The sequence below is a fragment of the Ricinus communis genome, chromosome 10 (assembly GCF_019578655.1).
Source record: "Ricinus communis isolate WT05 ecotype wild-type chromosome 10, ASM1957865v1, whole genome shotgun sequence".
Lineage (NCBI taxonomy): Eukaryota > Viridiplantae > Streptophyta > Magnoliopsida > Malpighiales > Euphorbiaceae > Ricinus > Ricinus communis.
Genome location: NC_063265.1, coordinates 7220221 through 7242360, shown reverse-complemented (window position 1 = coordinate 7242360; position 22140 = coordinate 7220221). Strand labels below are relative to the sequence as shown.

The 22140-nt window shown below is 29.0% G+C and overlaps 1 protein-coding gene across 1 annotated transcript; it reads right to left on the bottom strand.

Annotated features, from left to right (window-relative positions):
- Positions 1 to 9323: 9323 nt before the first annotated feature.
- Positions 9324 to 12066, bottom strand: LOC8277679 (WEB family protein At2g38370). Its single transcript, XM_002533671.4, has 2 exons — positions 11639 to 12066; positions 9324 to 11068 (listed from the first exon to the last, which is right to left on the bottom strand). The coding sequence occupies exons 1-2, from the start codon at positions 11783 to 11785 to the stop codon at positions 9548 to 9550; spliced, it is 1668 nt and encodes a 555-aa protein (XP_002533717.2). The 5' UTR covers positions 11786 to 12066; the 3' UTR covers positions 9324 to 9547.
- Positions 12067 to 22140: the final 10074 nt, after the last annotated feature.

Sequence of the window (22140 nt, the reverse complement as noted above, 5' to 3'; positions counted from 1 at the left end):
TTGCATTGAAATGCATTGTGCCATTAAATCTTTAGGACATGATATTTGTGTTTGATGCTGTTTGGAGGAGTAATAATGGTGAATCATGGTTAGGGCTTGTTACGTGATGATTTGTGGTACAAATATGTCGGTGAACCTAATTATGATCAATTTGTGAGATTTTGATGTGATATTGAGAATGGATTGGTTATCTAGAAATCATGTCATAGTTATTTGTTTAGCGAAGGAAGTAAAAATGGTTATAGATGGGGAAAAAAGCGGTGTTCACGGGTGGCGGGAAAATTGTACCTACATGTTTGATTTCTAACTCTGCTTTTCATTTAATGAAATTTGGGTGTGATGCTTATCTTGTGAATGTGGTGAACCTTTGGAATTGTTAGTCCGGGGGTTTGAAGGTACCAATAGTCGAAGAATTCCCGGATGTATTTCTGAAGAATTACGGATTGCCACCTAAGCGAAGTGGATTTTGAAATTGAAACTATTCCGGGAGTTGCTCCTATTCTATAGCACCTTACGGGAATGGCATCGGCGAGTGCGAGGAATTGAAAAGCAACACGAGGATTTATTGGAGAAAGGTTATATTCGACCTAGTATATCACCGTGGGGAGCTCCGGTATTGTTTGTGAGAGAAAAGGATGGAAGTATGAGACTTTGCATTGATTATAGGAGGTTGAACCAAGTTCTATCAAGAACAAATATCCTTTACCTCGTATTGATGATTTGCTTGATCAACTCGGAGGGGCATTTGTATTCTCCAAAATTGATTTGAGATCCGGGTATTGGCAGTTAAAGGTTAGAGACTTACATACCTAAAGCGGCATTTCGGACATGATATGGTCATTATGAGTTTGTTGTTATGCCATTTGGTTTGACGATGCACTGCGGCATTCATATCTTTGATGAATAATATTTTTCAGCGCATCTTGATCAATTTGTGATAGTCTTCATTGATGATATTACGGTATACTCCGATTAATTTTGAAGGCATGAACATCATTTAAGAGCGATTATTACAAACTTTCGGAGAAAAGCAGTTATATGGTAAGTTCGGTGAAATGTGAGTTACGGATGAACAACATTGCATTTTGGGGCATATTATATACGCGAGGTGTTCAGCTGGACCCATCCCAAGGTGAAGGCTATTCGGGGTGGGAATCGCGAAATATTTGAGTTAAGTAGTTTTACGGGATTGGGTGGAGTACTTATAGAAGATTCGTGAAGAACTTCTCCATTTTAGCAAAGTCATTGACTAATACATTGAAGAAACAAGTGACTTTTCGATTGGAATGATAAATGTCAAGGCTAGTTTTGAGGAGTTGAAAATAGATTGATTCTGACACCTATACTTACATTACATACAAGGAGGGGAATATGTAGTCTATCGGATGCTTCAGCCAATGGTTTGGGTTGTGTATTGATGCGGAATGGAAGGGTTATTGCTTATGCTTCTAGACAGCTTAGACCTCATGAACAAAATTATCCTACCGTGATTTAGAATTGGCTGCAATTATACATGCTTTGAAAACTTGGAGACATTATCTTTATGGAGACATTTGAATATTCACTGACCACGAAAGCTTAAAGTACATACCTACGGAAGAGTTGAACCTCGGTAGCGAAGATGGATGGAATTGTTAAAGGATTATGATTGTACCATTGGTTATCACCCGGGAAAGCAAATGTTGTGGCGGATGCACTTGGTAGGAAGACTTTGAAAGGGTTGCGGTGTGATTTCATGTCGGATGAGTTCCTTAATTTGGCTAAGGCTATGGATATGCATTTTCTATAAAGAATGGGGTATTATTGACTCTGATGAAGACTAGTCCCGGATACTAGATGAGTTCAAACATGCACGAGGTAGTGATGCATACTTAAGAAATTCTGGGAAGAAGGTGCGAGATGGTAAGACAAGTGAACTAATCAGTGAGGATGATGGAATGTGGGTTATGAAAACCCGGAGTATATGTACCTAATGTAGCGCGTTGAAACAAAGATTCTTTGGGGCTCACGATTCTCCTTATTCAGTGCACCCGGGGAGTGCAAAATGTATAGCAATTTGGAAGCCACATTATTGGTGGTGGGGCATGAAGAGGAAGTTGCGAATATGTAGCTAAATGCCTAACTTGTCAACAGTGAAAGCGGAACATCAATCACTGCGGGTAAATTACAATCTTTAATTATACACGGGTGGAAATGGGAAGAATTACTATGGACTTTGTTGTTGGTTTTTTCGCGCTTTTGGGAGAAATGATGCTATTTGGGTAATGGTTGATGGGTTAGCAAAATGGGCACACTTTTACCTATTCAGCGAATGATTCATTGGATAAGCTAGCCCGACTTGTATGTGAAAGAAATTGTTAGGTTGCATGGTGTACTAGCTCCGTTGTTTGAGACGGGGATCCTCGGTTTACATCTAAGGCAGGGATCCTGTCTGGCTAACTGGGCTGGTACACCATCACCCTGGCTGTTGCTGCTGTCGATGAATCGTTGAATGGGAAAGTGTGTGTTGTTAACCTATGCAAGCATCATTTCTCCAAATCGACGGCAAACAACAAATCATAGTGGTCTTTCCACTCAATTAAATGTTGTAATTTGCTGCGGTGATGCTTGACGGTTTGGTGCGTCTGCATGCGGCCGCGATGTGTGCTCACTGTACTGGTGCGTGAATGGAGGGTGAGCCTCTTTGTTCGCGGGCATGCTGCTGCTCGGTTTCATGACCGTCGTCGTCGTCAGCGTCTGCTGCGGCTCCTGTATGCGTCGTTTGAACTCGTCTCGGGGATCGTTGTGCGATACCTCGTTCTTGTGGAAAATGCGTAATCTGGCGGCGGTGGGGACTCGTGATGTGGTCATGCTGCCCAGGTGGCTGAGCATGCTGCTGGTGATAATCAATGGTGCAGTCATGTCCGGCAATTCTGTCCGTCTTGGGATTGGCGTTCTCTGCTTTTGTGGGTGGGTGGAATGTCGGATAATGCCAGTTTTCAAGCGTGTGAGATGGTACGTTCGTGGTCTGAGTGTCTGAGGTGTCCTCTGCATCCCTGAAAGTGAAGTCTGCATGTATTCCCGCTGTGGGCAGTGTGGGCGTGTGTAATCGTCTCTCAGCCAGCGCGACGTTTGTCATTCCGAAAAGTCGCTGTTCTGACGAGTCGATGGACTGCTAAATGGAGAGTTCTTCGGTCTTCTGATGCGCAATCGAGCAATTCGGTGATTCAGCTGGATACTTCACAGATAGTGGTTGAACACCTGTTCTTGTGTGTTGTTCATCCGGGAACTCGCTTGAACCTGCTTGTTTTTCTCAGTTGTACATCGTTCTTAAATGATGTTCATGCAAAATTATCGGGTATATCATCGATGACTATCGCAATTGTCAAGTCTGTTGTATTGTCGAACATGCTGCGTGCGTGGTCGAACCAAATCGCATAAACTCGTGTCGTGTTTGAAATGCTTGGTTATAATGATGCCAATACCGGTCTCAAATCGAGAATACTGTGCTTGCGTGATCGGCAAATCATCGGTGAAGGATGTTTGTTCTTGATGGTTCAACCTCGATGCGGTCTTCCATCCTTTTCTTCGGGCTCCCCGTTGATGCTAGGATATAACCTTTCTCCATTAAATCCTCAAGTTGCTTTTCAATTCTTGTGCAATTCGCTGGGGCAACTCTGGAATAGTTCAATTCAAAATCCAGGCAAGTAATTCTTCAGAAATACATTTGGAAATTCTTCGATCTCACAAGATAAGCATCACACCCAAATTTCATTAAATGCACAGCGGCGAAATCAAACATGTAGGTACAATTTTCCGCCACCCGTGAACACTCTTTTTCCCATCTATTTTACTTCCTCGATCAACTATGACATGATTTCAGATAACCAATCCATTCCCAATATCACATCGCAAATTGATCACGATAGGTCGCGATTCGGCGAACCTCGGTCACCATTATACTCCTCCAAAGGCATCAAACACAAATATCATGTCCTAAAGATTCAATGGCACAATGCATTTTCAATGCAAAATCACATGAAATGAATGAACATGTAGATCCGGCCAACAACACATATGCATCATGCCTACAAATAGGAATTATACTGTAAGATTGGTTCGCATCTGGACATACTGCACTCTACCTCCCTACCTCTCCACGACCGTCTGTATCCCCGCTTTGTCTCGAATGGTGGTACCGATGCTCCTCTAATTCCGGTTTCACATCTATAACAAACATGCACTCTCGATGGGTCCTTCCACAAGTGCTCGCATGCGATCCACCACTTCTACCCAAAGTTATACTACTTGGCCCTCTAAATTGATAACTGCTAAAACCTCCTCACGACCTCCCGATCTCCCAGGTGTAAATGAGGTACCTCAGAAAGATAGTTGCTTCTAATATATTTCTTCTAAGAATAATTCTTCCGCTCTCAGCAATAAAGGTAGGTGGTTGCCAACTTTCACGAATCTCCAATCCCAAACCCCTCTCAAATCTATTTCTTCTTGGGTTCATCATTGCCACTTCCTCTGGTGCATACCTGATAACCATGTAAATTGTAATTCATAGTCGGCAACAAACATCTCATTCTCTTTCAATTCAAGAATTCAGTTTCTTCCTCTTGATATATTGGTGGCATATACTTCATCTTGAACTCCTTTGAATTCTTCCATTGTCAATGTGTTGGTTTTCTAGCATCACTAAGAAATAATGAGGTTGCATACCTCACTTTCATTCTGGGTTGTCGGTTGGGTATTAAATTGTGTAAACACACGCCATTCCTCAATTGGATCAGTTGTCCCTCAAACTCTTTCCCACCATGCTTTCTTAACTTTCCAAAGTTTGCATCCAATGCATGCGTTAGTGGAGGTGGTGGTCGTTGTTGAGCTAATCTTCTTAACTTTGTTCATTTTCATGCATTGTTCGTTGTTATGATGATGCATGAACCGACTCATGAACCTACCGGGTCATCAAACTTCACAACAATAAATGGTTGTGCATAATTACTATATGCTTGCATGTTATGCTCTTAATCCCTATTCCATCAATCAATCAAGCATTTAACATACTGGAACATATTAAAAATTCCAACTCACTTTAACATATCACAACACATACACACCTTCATATAACATAACATAAACACAAAATAAGTACTCAAACTTATGTCCAAATCGTCTAATCCCCGCCTGATCTGGCTCAAACTTCCCATTGAATATATATATATATATATATATATATATATATATATATATATATATATATATATATATAACTTTATAAACATAATTTACTACTTAGTTACAATATACATTCATACAATTTAAGTGGCATGACATACTTAATATATATAAGAAATATTTATACAGAGTTTAATTCACAGTTCGAATGCCCTAATGCTGGATAACTCTCCGCCCACTTGATAATATTGACCGATGCAAAGAGAGCAATGCACAACTAAGGCTATCTACAACCGCACTAACTCGGAAAAAATTTGCTAAGGAATGAGCTAGCGACTCAATAAGCATTTAATTTACTAAACTATAGTATATTAGGCTAGAATTATTAAATCTTTATCAATACAGTAAAATTATACCAACACTTAACTAACAATCACAAAATCAACCATTTCGCTTATTCTCATAAACATATAATTCATCTCACGTAATGCAAATAATCTCAAACTCAACCAAGTCAAATAATTCAATTCCACATTATTTCTATCAAATTATGATCGGATGACTCATCCTTACATTTCTCACATTTTAAATTTCGAACCACTTGACAAGACTATCCGCCTTGCCATCTCACATACTCGTAGCTTCCATCACACAATATCCATACAAAAGTCATCAATCCTTAATCACAATCATTTCACTTCACAACACATCACAATCAATTCACTTCAAAACACATCACAATCAATTCACTTTATAACAAGCCAAAAACATAACTAATATCAACTCAGTCAACCAAGAAATTATCAAGTAATCAAACAGCAGTCCCTACTCAATATACACAAAGTTTAGTCTATTAAATACTTACCAAAAGTTATAGGATAATAAAGTAATCCTATTCTTTTTCTCTTACCACTTCCTTGACTTTGGATAAACCTATTCACATATTCAATACAAATATAATTCAATCACAAGGCATAAATATATATATATATATATATATATTTACTATCAATAAAATATCATATTTCAACAAAATAACATATATTCTAGATATTAATATGATGCATGAGATGAATGACAACAAATCAACATATTTGTTGATGAAGGCAGCTTGTAGGTACTGACTTAGAAATTACACCAAAACTTATGTAAAATTAATAAAAATCTCATATTTTTCAGAATTACACTTCCATTTTTATAGAAACCATAGCAGAAAGAATCACTTCAAAATCATTGGTATAGAAATAGTTATGGCATTTTCTATACAGCTGCTCAAATTTCTATCTAAACAGAACAGCAAAAAGTTTCCTATTAAATGACTAATCAAACGAATAAATTTTCTGATGAAACTCTCCAGATATAAAGTTAACATTCTAAAGTTTCTATAGACACTAATTTTACTCAATTTGGACTTCTCTAGCTCAAGTTGTGAAACACACAATTAGCAACAAATTTCTGAATTTTAAGTCCGATTTCTGCTTAAAATAATTTCGAGCATGCCATATTAAGTTCAACATATCTCACGCTATACTCAACCAAAAATTATGAAATTTTGCAGAAATATACTAGATATATAAATGAACAACTTTCATGTTTAACTCTCTGCTTGGTTCAGCCTCTAAATGCCTCAAAATATCAGCAAAAAAACCAGGTCACCTGCTGAACCAAAAACAGAGCAGCAGCAAAATCGAACCTCATAAGTTCCTACTAACTCAACAATCTGCAAAACCATTTTACAGAGATATTCTTGAGACATATACCTACAACTTTCATGTTTGAAAATTTTCGAGATAAAGCCTCTAAGGTCACGAAATCATAAGTGAAAAATCTGCCCAGAAATTTTAGCTTCAAGATCACAAGTAAAAACATGTTTACTCTTGATTAAATAATTCCAAAACACATAATCAACAACAATTTCATATCATTAACCTTAATTTACAGCAAAATCAAGCAATTAAAATTACTCACCTTTATTTTCCTTGATTAAGAAAGCCCAAATCTTTCAAGCCTAAAAGAAAAATTTGATTTTCACTTACTAAAAGTTTTGTAGAGTTTGATTTGGAAAATCAAAGTTGAAGAATGAAAGGAGAAAAATGAGAGAGACAAAGAAGAAAAGGAAATTGGAAAGCATACGTAGATAAGAACAAATGAAAGAGGTGGTATATTGGTGTAGAAATAGGCAAAGTAGAATTTAATCCTCTTTCTTTCTAACTTTTCAATTTAGTCCAAAATCATTACTTTTCAATTAAATCAATATGTAACTAAATAATTTATTTATCTACCACATAATATAATAAAATAGATCATATATAATCATGATGCAAATGACATGTTTAATGACATGCTAATGAATATTAATTATTAATAAAATAAATAAATAAATTTGGTTGTGACAATTTTGATACATGTATTTATTATTGACATGTGGAATTCAAGTTTATCTATAACTTTTAATATAATATTGATTTTTATAAATTTAGTTTATTATTAATTTTAAAAAATTTAAAAATGATGAAGAAGCAGGGACAAAAGCTTCTACATTATACACTTTAGAAGTAGAATGCACCACACATTTTAAAAATAAAATGTACCATAATATAAATATTTGTAGTATAATTTTAACTTGAATGGATTAGTGGGTATATGATTTTCATCAATGACGAATATCGATTAATAAATTAATGAATAGTATGCCTATGAATGATGAATGTTTATATAAGTATTAAAAAATTTCAATATGCATCACAAAATTAATAAAAGCTTTTATTAATAATCAGTTTTTTTATTTAAGAATATTGATGAACATTATATATACAGATAATGAATATTGCAGTACTAGATAATGAACATTAATATTAATACCGAAGAATAATACATTGAATGAAATAAACATAAACATTAACCACAATGAATATTAAGTTCATAGTTAATAAATATTTAAATACAAAGAAAATTAATTATTATAAAATATTACATCTAATGGATATTATACATATAGAAAATGAATATTTTAGTACATGTAAATGAACAAAAAAATATTAATATATATCTAGTATAATAAAGACTTTTTGACATGTATTATTATTTTTTAATACATGATTTTTAATTTTGACACGTATACTTATTATTGACACGTAAAATTCAAGTTTATGTATAATTTTATAGTATTTCTATTAATTTATTTATAATTTTTATATCAATAAAATCTTAAAATATAAAAAAACTAACAAAGACATTAAACATATTTAATTTATTATAATTTTTAAATATTCTAATTAATTATAAAATATTAAAAGATCTATTTAATTTTATATATAAATTTAATTTATATTATTATTTATTAATCAAAATAATTACAATAGTCGTACAACAGTGAGTAAAGAACTAATTTTTATTAATATATAAAAATATTTTAAAATATTATTTTTAATATAATATTAATTTTAAATTCAATTTATTATAATTTTAAAAAATAAAAATTTAATTATAAAAGATAAATACACATGTTAAAATAAATTTTTTAAAATATTACAGTAAAATAATTACAACAGTCATATAACGTGCTTTTTAAATATATAAAGAACTTATTAATATATAAATTTTAATATAATATAAATTTTTATAAATTTATTTCATTATAATTTAAAAAATTAAAAAAACATACACATGCCTACAACTTTACACTAAAGCACAAATCAAAATAAAAACAGACTGGTTGGATATCCTACTGCCTAATGCCTAATCAAGAACTTGTTCCCGCATTTTTTCAATTTAAAAAGAAGTGAAGTCTGGCTCTTTTCCCACACGTGTGTAAAAGATATGGTTCATATAGATTCATGGAACAGAGTCCACGTTATAAGCATTACTATACCATCCGAACTAACAGTGCAAACCGTAATAAAGGCGTGTAACATGTTTTCTTTTCTCATGCAAGGCAGGCAATGATTATTGTATCGTTCTCTTTAATATACTTAACTATCAGAAATGTGAGCAGATGGCTCCCATTTCCTGAATATGATTTTGATAGCACGAGTAGCCATTTGATGTTAGCGGATGACAGTTGTCTGTCCAATTATCAAACTGAATTCTTCGTAGTAGCGGAATATTCCGACCACCAGATAATTCAGATACAGATGATCTCTTTCCTAAAGAATCCAGCATTTAATGAAGTCATAGCTCATTTCAGTGACTGCAATTCCATCAGCCTAAGGGTTGAGGAATGATGGAAAATATCATAAACATCTTTACAATAACCAAATACTGCATACATATAGAGTTAACAGTAGGAGAGACTAGGGACACTAGCAAACAGGAATAGGAGTCATCCCCAGGGGTAAGCTAGAGGAGATTAGAAGTTAACACTGGCCACTCAACATTGCCAGCCTCATTACCTCAAATTTAGAGTTGGCTTCTTCTTTTTCTTGCTCTGCTTTGTCAAGAGTAGTGAGAACCGAGCAAATCCAAACTTCTTCCTCTTTCCGGAAAACTGCTTGTGACCATTTTCCTTCTCAGAGCTATGATTAGATGGTACTTCGCCATTTGGTTTACTAAGCATTTGACCCAGTGATACCTTTATCTTCATGTGGCCTTTTTCTGGCAGCATTCCTGTGTCGAACTCTTCAGGCAAGAGTAGCTTCCTGCTCAGTATTTGGCCTATTGATAGGGTTGGCTTCAAAACAGGCGTTGGTCCATCATTTGCTAGATTCAGCCCATTCACATCAAGCAAACGAGAATCCCTCCGATGGTGAGATGAGTAGGAGTTCTTAAATTTGGTAGCATTGCTTACTAAACGTCTTTTCTGCCCGTGCTCCGATCTCCACTTGCGAAGAGCTTCTTCAACTGCCAGCTTCCCCTTATTTGCAGCCTCTACTCTGTTTAGGGCCTCTTCTAAGGCCTTCTTACTGGTCTTAATTTCTTCTGTAGCTTCCTCTACCTTCTTTAGGATTTCCATCTTAGAAACATTTGCTTCATCAACTTGAAGCATAGCATCTATTACCTTAGTCTTGGATAGTTCCTCAGCTTCTTGAGCTTTGCTGGTTAGGGATGAATACTCTTCAAATGTAAGAGTTACTCCTTCAGCTTTCTTTGAGGAATCCCCTGACGAGTTCTCGTGGCTTGACATAGCCTTGATCTCTGCAAGAGCAACAGCTTCTGCCGCTTTAGCTGCTTGCTTCATTTTTCTGGCAGCAACCAACCTGATTTCAGCTGTTTTTATCTTACTTTTTGTTTGTTCAATCTCAGATATTGCTTTCAAAACTTCAGATTGCGCAGCTTCTCCCATTTTCTTGAAGTTCTCTGTCTCAGAACTCAGTCGCTGGAGCTCACTTGTAATATCCAATGAATTGTCACAATGGCCTCTATTACTAGCATCTTTTGCCCCTTGAAGTTTTAACTTTGTTTGGTTCAGCTCTTCCTCAAGAGATGAAATCTTTGATGAGTTCAGTGTTAACCTCTCACGGGTTCTTTCAAGTGAAAGTCTTTCCTTCTCTAATTTCTTATTGAGAAATTCAACAGAACCTCGAATGTCAGCGAGATCATTAGTAGTCCTAGAAAGGTTCAACTTGGCCTGTTTCAATTCCACTAGAATTAAACCGGGTGAAGAAGAAGGGCAAGCGCTCAAACCTCCCATCACAGTGGAATTATGATCTCCAAGATTCTCATGATTATGGTTCTCTTTTTCTTCTTTTGAAGCAGGAGTCACATTTCTATCATCTGCATTTGACTCCAGGGTGACATTAACCTCAGATGCCTGTTTCTGTAGCTTCAACTTAAGTTCTTCAACAACAGTTTTTGTCGATTCCAATTCTTTTAGAACATCCAGTGTTTCCCTTTCTTTCACGATCAGATCTTTTTCCAGTAGCGCTGCCTGTTCCTCTAATTTTGAAATATCCATCTCTTCAGTGTCATCCTAACATATAAAATTCAACAGGAAAATAGAAAATATGAGAAAGTTCCGGGGCTTTATGGTCGTATTTAATGTGATCTGAAGGCACCATATAGGATCCGTGAGTAAAAATGACATTCAAGAGAGCCTCAGCGCTTAGATAGCAGTAAAACTGAGTGATCCTTTTCATGGAACAATATGAAAGTTAATTCTTAATTTGAATTCATACTACATTTTTTTAACATTTGAGTTCTCCAATGGGTCTATCATATTTATTACTCATTATAAAACATACATGTAAACTTTCTCATCAAATCAAACAAAAGAATTTCTAAATTTCTTTTTCAGGGAAAAAAGAGTGATATTAACCTTAACGAGCTCATCAACGTGTCGAATATTCTAGTGCTATTTTAAAAAATAAAGAAAAGAAAAGAATATTCTAGAGAGATTCATAAAGCCAAATCAGAAAACAGACTCAAACACCACATGCAAATGAAATGCAGCAGCAAATTTCAAGAAAATATAAATCCCAAACTGGGTATAAGAAATGATGAAAAGAAAAAAAAAAAAAAAACTAAAAGAAAAAGAAGGAACCTCATGTTGGAAAGGCTTATTTTGAGAGGGTTTCCAGTAGCCAATTCCACCGAATCGGCTAACAGCCTCCTTAACAGACTCAAAAGGCGCCGATGTATCAATCTCAGCTCTCAAACCGAAGCCTGAATCGGTAATCTCCGTTCCCATTATTTCTTTTAGGGTTTTAGATTCTGAAAATTTGAAAAACTGACGTTATTGTTGAGGAATAATGAAATGTGGGTTACTATATTAAATTGGCAAGATGATATGATGATGATGATGGTGTTCGGTGTTTGTCTGAGAGAAAATGAAAAAGAGAGGAGAAGTTGCGCTAGTAAAGTCATGCACACTGTTGAGACAGTGTTTTTAGCGTCTCAGTAGACAAGACGGACAGAGAGGGAAAAGGGCAAAGGGCAAAGGGGAAAAGGGAAAAGCGAAGAGAAGTAAGTATACGTTGGTATTTTTATGTTTACTTTTTTAATTATCTTTGAAGTCCTCCAAACGGTAACAAATTTTTTGTCGCTCAATAATTTTCACTTTGATGGATAGGGATAGCGATTTGAGCAAAAAAAAAAATTAAAAAATTACCATATGTTGCATTTTCTCTTTTACCGATTCATTATATGATCCCATTTTGAATCCATAATTTTATTATTAACAGTGATTTAATTGAATAAGTACAAATAGAATATCAATTTCCAATGTAATTCCGGATTCAATGAATGAAAATAATAAAATTAGTATAAAAATCATGAACGATTGGTTAAAATTCAAACAACTATAATTGACTCACAATTGAACAAAAATGCATTAGACATTTGGTCCTTTATTATATATTCTCATTCAAGTAATAAAAGCAATTTTTTTTAATATTTTATTATATAGTCTATATATAAAACAATAAAACTCTCATAATTATAAAGAGAAAAAGATACATCCACTCATCCATATACAAATATACTTCAAATGTCGACTTCATATAAAAAGCTATCTTTGTATAAAATTTATTATTTTTCACAAATTATGATGGGCATAAAATGTTGATGATTTATTCTTCACATTTAAAATTTATTTTATATATATACATATATATATTATTGGTGTATAATTTTTATATTTATTTATTAACTTATTATTCAATAGTTCAGTTTTTTAATCACTAAACAACATTCAAATTTAAAAATAGCATTGAAATTATATTTTAATATTATATTAATCACTAAATTAGTTCAGAATTTAATCATAAAAAATATATTTATTATATTTTCGATATAATTTATAACAATTAATTTTTGACACATAAATATTATATTAATGTGAAGTTTTTAAACTTGTTTTAAAATTCATATATTAATTAAAATATCCTATTTTCTTAACTAAATATCTCACATTTTAAAATATAACATTCTAATTATATTTTTTTATATTTATTGTATAATTAGCATATTAATTAATAATTTATCTTCTAATTAAAAATCTCTCTAATCCTAACATTTTAATTATTCTTTTAATATCATATATTAACTAATAAGTCAATTTTTTTTAAATATATAGTGATTTTTAAGCTTTAAACTAGTATATAAATTGTCTTTATAATATTATTTTTATATAAATTTAAAAAATTAAATAATAAAAATTCTTAAGTAATTTTTATATTTATTATATCAATAATTCTAAATATATAGATTTCATTTAAGAAGATACTTAAAATACTTTATATTATTATTAATATTTAAAAATATGACAAATAATTATAAAATATTATAAATTTTAGTATTTTTTATAAAATTGATAATTATAGTGAAAATAATACCAACAACAATTGTGTAATGGGCTAATAAAAAACCAGTCAATAATCACCAACTTTTATAGGTGCTATTGTAAAAAAAAAGTGTAGAAAAAGCGTTATAGTAATAATGCCCCAAAATAAGGGTGGGTTTGAAAACTGTGGGTCCTCTACCATTTCAACGGACTATTGAGTAGTTTAATTTCATACGGGAAGGGCGGGCAAAGAGGCATATTAATTGATATTGCCGCTTCTGATAAACTATTGGGTCCCAATTTAGAATCTAGAAATACTCGAGCATGTCAATTACCAATGCGAGAAAGCAACCACAAATAAAAATAAAAAGGTATGAAATGATAAACCTACAAATGCCTCATTTTTATTTTTATTTTACTTGGTGCAAGAATAAACCAAAAAAGAGGCAAATATCAACTAACGAAACATCTAACCGGTTGGGTGGGGACTAAGCACTTATGGCAGCATCATCTAAGTTAGGTGTTCACAATTATGAATTAGCAGTAGATTAATTAAATTATATGCCGTCTGGGGTTTTTTCCTTATCTTTTTACTACGCTGACATTAATCAAAGCTTTACCTTGCTTTCCTCCCCATTCTTTTTCCATTTCTTATAACCATCGAATCAAAATGGTAGGTAGTTTCTGTGTATGAAATAAGGATCTTGGACCCACAAAATAAAGAATTTCCATAGGGAAAAAAGAAACCCATAGTTTACTAGGTGAATTAATTAAAATTATAAATTTTATTTTGATTGTTAATTTCGACCGAAATGACCATTTCAGTCTAATTTTAATTGTTATAATTCAAAATAACTGAAATTTTGATCAATATGGAACAAAAAAATATTTTATTCTGTTTTTTTTTTAATAAAATAACATATTTGGGTCATTCCAATTGAAACAAAATATAATCAATAATCTTGAAATTTAATATGAGGAGTAAAATATGTAACACCCGACCACTAAACTTAAAGGGGAAAGAAAGAAAGAAGGGGAAGAAGAAAAACAAACTGTTAAGTAACTTAATTCATTCATGGTAATGGAATCAGGCTACGGTTATTTATGTAACTTGCAATGGGCTTCAACAATTGAAATCGACTTGTCTTTCGTGAAATAATATAGCATCTAAACTATGGATATTTTTTATTACGTAGTTGATAATGTCAAATTTAAACTGTTTGATAAAATTTTATTAATTGTTATTATTAATATATTAAATAATAATATTTATTTTTAAATATATTTTATAATATATATTAATACAAATAGTTCATAATATTTAAAAATGTTATAGTTAATTAATTTATATTTATTATTAAAATTATCTATAATAATTAGAATTTAAATAAAAATTTTAAATTTAAATTTTACCATCAAATAAAATTTCATAATTGTTTAACTATTAAATATAATTGTAGAACAACAGTTATATACTATAATTACAAAAGAATTAATAATATGAGATCAAGTCAAAATAAATTATTACTAATAATTTGTAATAATAATGTTATTTAAATAAATAAAGAAATTAAATAAACTACTAGTTAAGAATAATTTTTAAAAATAAAATAAAACAAATAAAATTATTAGATTGAGATTAGATCAGCTTTTTGTTACTAACTTAATAAAATTAATTGTTAAATCTTATTAAATATGTTTATATAGCTGTTAACTATTCTAAACCAAACATCCACTTGTGGTGTCTAAAGGGAACGATAAGTCGCAAAATCAGGTCCATATGTGGGCTTGGATTTCCTGAACCAACTCAATGTCAGGCGAAGCCTCTTAGAACTTTCTAAGATGGGCCATATATTTCCTCCATGCCTACACCTATCCATGTCCTATAAGGGCAGGCCCCTACTGAGAATTAATATTTTTTCTTCACCAGTAATTAATAAGTGGTCATGGAAGAGGAAAACACACAGACGCATGTTTTTTTTTTATATTTGTTTGTATTAATTTTTATTTAGGAAAAATAAAAGAATTATGTTATTTAAGCTTTGTTCCACAGTTTGTAGTTTTTTCCTATTATTTGAAACTATAGACATCAAAATAACAGAAATAAAAAGGCGTATAAGTACATTATACTTTTTTATTATTATTATTTTCCAAAACTAATAAATATTTCTCTTTTTCTTTGTTTGTTAAAAAGTGTATTTTCTCAATTATTGTTGATATTAAGCAAAAAAGAAAATTATCTATTGAATCAAAAAATACTTTAAATTACCATTAAACAACAAAGCTGCAAAAACCTTTTTGAAAAAAGAAAGTATTTATGCAAAGATCTTTTGACAGTATTCTTTCTTTCACTATTCATATCGTGAATATCGTCATCTTCAATTTAATTGTGGGCTCCAGCTGATTTACATGGCATATTATATAATTTTTAAACTATTTTTTTAAAAATAAATTATTTTAATATTTTTTATTATTTTATATAAGATATTACATTACAACTTTAACACCTTAATTATAATATATATAATTATTTCACCTTCCTTCATTTTTTAATTTTTTTATAACTTTCACATGTTATACTATATGAATTTTAAGCTATTTTTTTATTTTAGAGAGTTATTTTAATATTTTATTATTATTTTATATAAAATATTATGTTACAAGTTTAACACTTTAATTATGATATATAATTATTTTATTTTTCTAAAATTTTTTAAATTTTTCTTTTATAATTTTCACTTTAGATAATATTTTTTTAAGTATGGTATTATAATATAAAACAACTTAATTATAAATTTTAATTATATTATAATCTTTTTTTTAAATTATATTTTTATAATTTTAACTTTTGATTAATTTTTTAAAAAATATCTATTTTATAATAATTATTTTATTAATTAAAAAAATATTTTTTCTTTTTACTCGTTACATTTGTACTTATTTATACCCATCGGCTCTCTTTTCTTTCTATTTTGTATACACTTCATTGAGATTATTTTAACATAATTTAATTTCAAATAAAAGAATTTTAGTTTTAATATATTTATTAAAAAATAATCTCTACATTAGATTTTTATGTAATTTAATAAATACATACATATATATGTATTTATATATATTTATAAAAGTAATGTTTTAATATTAATTTTCTTTATCCTACATGGCAATGTCATATGATTTCTAAACTATTTTCTTCTAACTTTTAGAGAATTAATTTATTCTAACATATTTTTCTACTATTTTAAAAAATATTATGTTATAACTTTCAACAATACTTAATTATTTCATATTCTTATGTCTTTTGGAATTTTATTTATAATTTTTATTTTAAAATAATTTTTTATTTAAATATTATATAATACCTTAATTATAAATTTTAAGTAGTTAGTAGTCATTTTTTTCTCCAAATTTTTTTTATAATTTTTAATTTTTTAGTAGATTTTTTAAAATATTATATTTTCATAGTTGAATAATTATTTTATTAATTAAAGAACTGTTTTTTAATTATAATATTTATATTTATTTATACCTTTTATTCCTCATTGTATTTTATCTTAAATATATTCCGACGAAATTATTTTGATATGGTTCAATTTTAAGTAAAGAATTTAGTAAATTAAAAGTAAGTTTTCAGATTTTATTTTCTATAATTTAGTAAATTAAAAAATAACATAAAATATTTTTTACCTGGTGGCAGACAGCAGCAACCTAATTTTATATGTAAATTTTATCCTTTTTTCATGTTTTTATTTTAATCTAGCCACTATGAGCTTTTTCTAGGGTTTTTCTTGTGTTATCCTTTTTTTTTTTTTTCTTTCTCTTTTAATAGAGAAAGTCTAGATTTGTTTAAGGCCTAAACGATGCATTTCTAATGTGAAAAAGATAAAATACATCTTTGATTAAAGTTTAATAAATCCTCACTCCTCTTTGTAATTTGGCCATTTTAGTCTTTACAAGATGTAAACAAATAAATTTAAATTAGATACTTTTTTAAAATAATCACGAACTAAAATAGATTGATAAAATTTAAAGACAACATCTTTTAAAAATCTTTTTGCTAAACTACAGCCCTTTTCAATTCCGCCCTTGCATACGAATACTGAAATGTAAAATCAATTCTAATACTATGAGAAAATTACAGTTGCCAATCTTTTATATAATACAAAGCTTTGAGTCTGTTCCTATATTAGTGGATGTTGTCTCCACTTTCTTTTGTTCCCTGCGTGGGGTTTACTTGTCTTTTTTCTCTGTGCACATAAAATGAGCTATAAATCAAAGAGTAGCAGCTCACTTGAATATGAAAATTTAGCCTTTTTTTTTTTCTTTTTTTTATAATTAAATCACCATTTTAAATCCTCAACACTTTCATATGGATATTTTAACTGGACTGCAAATTGCAATAATGCACTTTAAGTCTATTCTTTTTCTCTTTTCATTGACAAGAAAACAAAAACGCATATAATTGATCAATAGTTTTAACTTTCCTTTTTGAGAAAAAATATACATATTTCATTAATGACCATTAAGAAGTATATTTTTATATAAAAAATAAAAATAAAAAATAAAAAATAAAAAATTTATATATTATATGTTTAATATATATATATTTAATAATTATTAATTATGTTAACAAAATAGTAGATTATAATTCTGTAGGAAATACGTTCATTCGGTGGCTATGAGTCATATACCGACTTCATAAATGTTTTTGACAAACTCAATTATTTGATTATCATATTAAATTTCTTCATTTTTTCCGTCTCACTCATATAAAAAGAGAAATCAGTCACATCACAACTATAGAATGAAAACTTAATACATCCGTAACAGAAGACCATAGAACTCCTAAAAAATATATTAATATTTATTTATTAAAATTAATTAATATAAAATAAGAAAATATCACCACTTATCTAAAAATAATTACCGGTGAATTAAAAAATAAAACTTTAATAAAAAACAAATAAAATAGAGGAGGAATCATATATATATATATATATATACACACATTAATGTTTGCCCTAAGCTATCGTTTAATATATGATAAGGAGTTACAAATTTCTAATTTATTGACATATAAATTAGTGGTAATTGGAAACTTGATGTTTTGTCTAGTGCAAAATATGAATTTTCTTTAAAGTAGAAATTAGATAGCTATCTTTCTCCTCATTTATTTTTTTCCAAAAGAAACATGTTAAATATTTACCAATAAATTTAATGTGACAATATATCCATAAATTAATCCCAGATCGCAGAAAATAAAAACAGAAAATATTTGCACATGAGACACATGTTTAGGAAATGGCCAATAAACGTTGCCTGATGCCTGTTAGTCACCTACTTCTCTTCCTCCGGCCCAACATAAACATAGACGTCTCACAAATGCAGTCCGTAAAAATACCTATTTGATGCATGCCATTGTACCATCCACAATTGATGGCTATTTAGTACCGTCACATTCATATCAATTCCAAGTAGGGTATCCTTTTCTCAACACCAGCAATTTCTATCTTTTTGTTGTTTTTTAATAATCACAATGAAAACTTCTTTTTCGTATTTAATCTTTAATTAATGACCCAAATTGATAGATAGATCATATATATTTTTATTTCACTTTAACAGTGCTTAATTTTTAACCCACTAAGATTAATTAATTAGATAATTACTATTTACTTTCCGTATATTTTTTATATTATACTAGTTATCTTTTAATATTTAAAAATATAATTTTTATTTTTTTTATTTTATAATTTTATACTAAAAAAATTTTCTGTCAAAATTTTTGTTAAACAACTTGTTAATTATGTTTAGTTTTATACTATTTGCCTATTGATCTTCCATATAATATATAAATTGCCTCTTATAGTTTATTTATTATACTAAAATTTTATTCTCATACAAAAATCAATTTTAGTGTGTATATAAAAATAATTAATCTAATTTTAGCATAATTAAATTATAGTAAAATTTAGATATCTTAAAAGTACTTATATTAATCAAAATATTAAAAATTTATATAATTTAACTTTAAATTATTAGAATAAAATAGATAGTATTCTTATTATTAATTTTGTTATAATAGAATTGTAATTTTGATAAAAATTTATCAATTTAGTTTTTTAATTACGTTGGCTTTCAAAATGCAAAGAAATTTTAGTATAATAAATAAAATATAGGGGATAATTTGTATACTACACAAAAATCATGAGCCAAATAAATAAAACAAAATCTAATTAACGATTTTCTAATGAAAATTTTGACGAAATTTTTTTTTAATATAAAATTATAAAAAAAATATTATTTAAATATAAAAAATAACTAATATAATATAAAAAAATATAGAAGTCAAATAGTAATATCCTAATTTATTCAATAGTTTGACATATTCTTCTTGAAATTAAGTATAACTGTTTGTCATTTTCATTTTAAAAAAAGTATAATAATTGTTTATAGATGGAAATCGGTGGGTGTAAGATTGACAGTGTTAATTCTGCTAAGATGATGGCAGCTGATCTAATACCCATTTGAAACAGCAATAATACAGTAATTAAATACTTAAAAGACAATGAAGACTTTGTTAATTTATTAGGGGTAAGTTAAGACCTTTGACAAATTACATAGAAGAATGCTAGAATTTTGTTCAGTGCATGCTTCACGCGTAACACTCTTTATTGATATTAAGCTATATATATATATATATATATGTTTCTAAATTTAAAATGGTCAGGTTGTGGCTAATCAGAAACTGGCAGCCAAAGCATATAAAGGCTGTTAGACTACACTATCGAATCCCAACTAAAAAAATAAAATTGCTGCTCTTAATCAAACAGTACTTTAACTTAATTAGCAGTAGCAGTATGTTTATGATAGCTGTTGTTACTGCGTCAATGTCCCATCGCGACTTCAGCCTATTAAACTCTACCATCCAACCACATTTATTTTAGAGGGTCATACTAAAAGAACAGCCTTCATGACTCAAGGACCACTCTCTACTCCGTGATTATCTCTCTCTTTTTTTCTTTTTTTCTTTTTCTTCTTTTCATGATGAAATTTCATTTAGGAACAAGTCCACTGATATATTCCACAGTGTCTTGTAATAAATTGGACAGAGTGGTTTATAAAAGTATTGATAGGCTGGATTAACTGATTTAGAAACTATATACTAATTTAAATTAATTATATTATTCGAGTTATATATTTATTTAAAACTGAATTTAGTTTTTAAAATTATAAAATTATAAAATTATAAATTTAAATTTATATATTTTTAATTGGATACAATTTTAAAAATACAATCCAAAAATTAAAATTAAAATTTGTATAAAAATTAAAAATCTTAACAAAAAAACTAATAAATAAAATTACATACAATTATATAGTTAAATTAAATAAATAAATATAATTAGATAAGTAAAATTTAAAATTCATTAGTATTTTTTATAATAGAAATAAAATTAAAAATAATTCTGAAAGTTTGAGAAAAAAATATTAAAAAAAATCAAAATTATTGTCAGAAACTTTAGGATTATGAAATAGAATATATTTATACTATTAAAATAATGTGACTTTATATAAACTATATACAAAATATGAATTTTAATTTTTAGTTTTATATTGAATTGGGTTAGGTTTTTATACAATTATTAAGTTTAAAATTGAGTACAATCTATTTTTATTTGAATTTATATATTTAACCATTTTCAACTCTAAAATAATTTAAATTTAATATGTTATTTTTAATTTTTATTAAATTATTTTAAATTGGTCGAATTACCTATTTAATTCAACGCCTTTAATTATTTATATCAGCAACCAGAAGGTCATGCTGAGAACAGGATGGCTCGTCATCTATGGTTATGGTCATAGCTAGGTTTTTGAAAGACATAATGCCTTTGAGGTTAAATATATAAGAACATCTTATAAGATTATTGTTCTTGACCTGTGCCCCAGGATATTAATTACTGCACAGAGGCACTTTCGCGTCACTATTATAGATTTTTATCTTTCATTTATTCAAATAATTTAAACTTTACTGTCAGATAAGGAGGTTTAATCTTTAAGAATAATTTGATTATTCAGCCATTTTAATATTTTAATTTAAGTATAAAATAACTTTTTATAAAAGTTTTATTTTAATAAAAATTTAAATTCGATTTTTAATAATATTTAAATACTTATATATAATGCGTATAGAAGTATTATACTAAAAGATATTTAAATAATATGAAAATAAATTAAAATATTATTAAATTAGATATTAAAAAATCAAGCATTAATATTATTAGATAATCAAAATTTATATATTGAAATAAATATTTTATCTATATATAAATTTATGAGATTAAGATATAAGAGTTTCTTTTAATTTAATTAAAATTTAAATTCAAATTTTAGATATATATGTATTAAAATTTTAGAACAAATAAATGTATTCTAATATTAAAAATAAATCTGAAGCGATAAAAATTTATCTTTTTAAAAAAAGAAAGAAATAGAAGTCTAGATTTAGTAATTAAAGGATAATTTTGTTTTACCATTAAAGCTCTAGAGTGGGACACTATGTATGTTATACTCATATAAAAATTATACTAATTATGTATGTTTTATAAATTGGCGCATGTCTTTCAATCCATCAAATTGATAAATACGAAATATATATTTATTTATATAAAATAATTAAATGCAAGCAGTCAGCTTCAATTTATGAAATTGGTAGTCGTTTTATTATATATATATATATGTAAAGGCTACACTATACTATA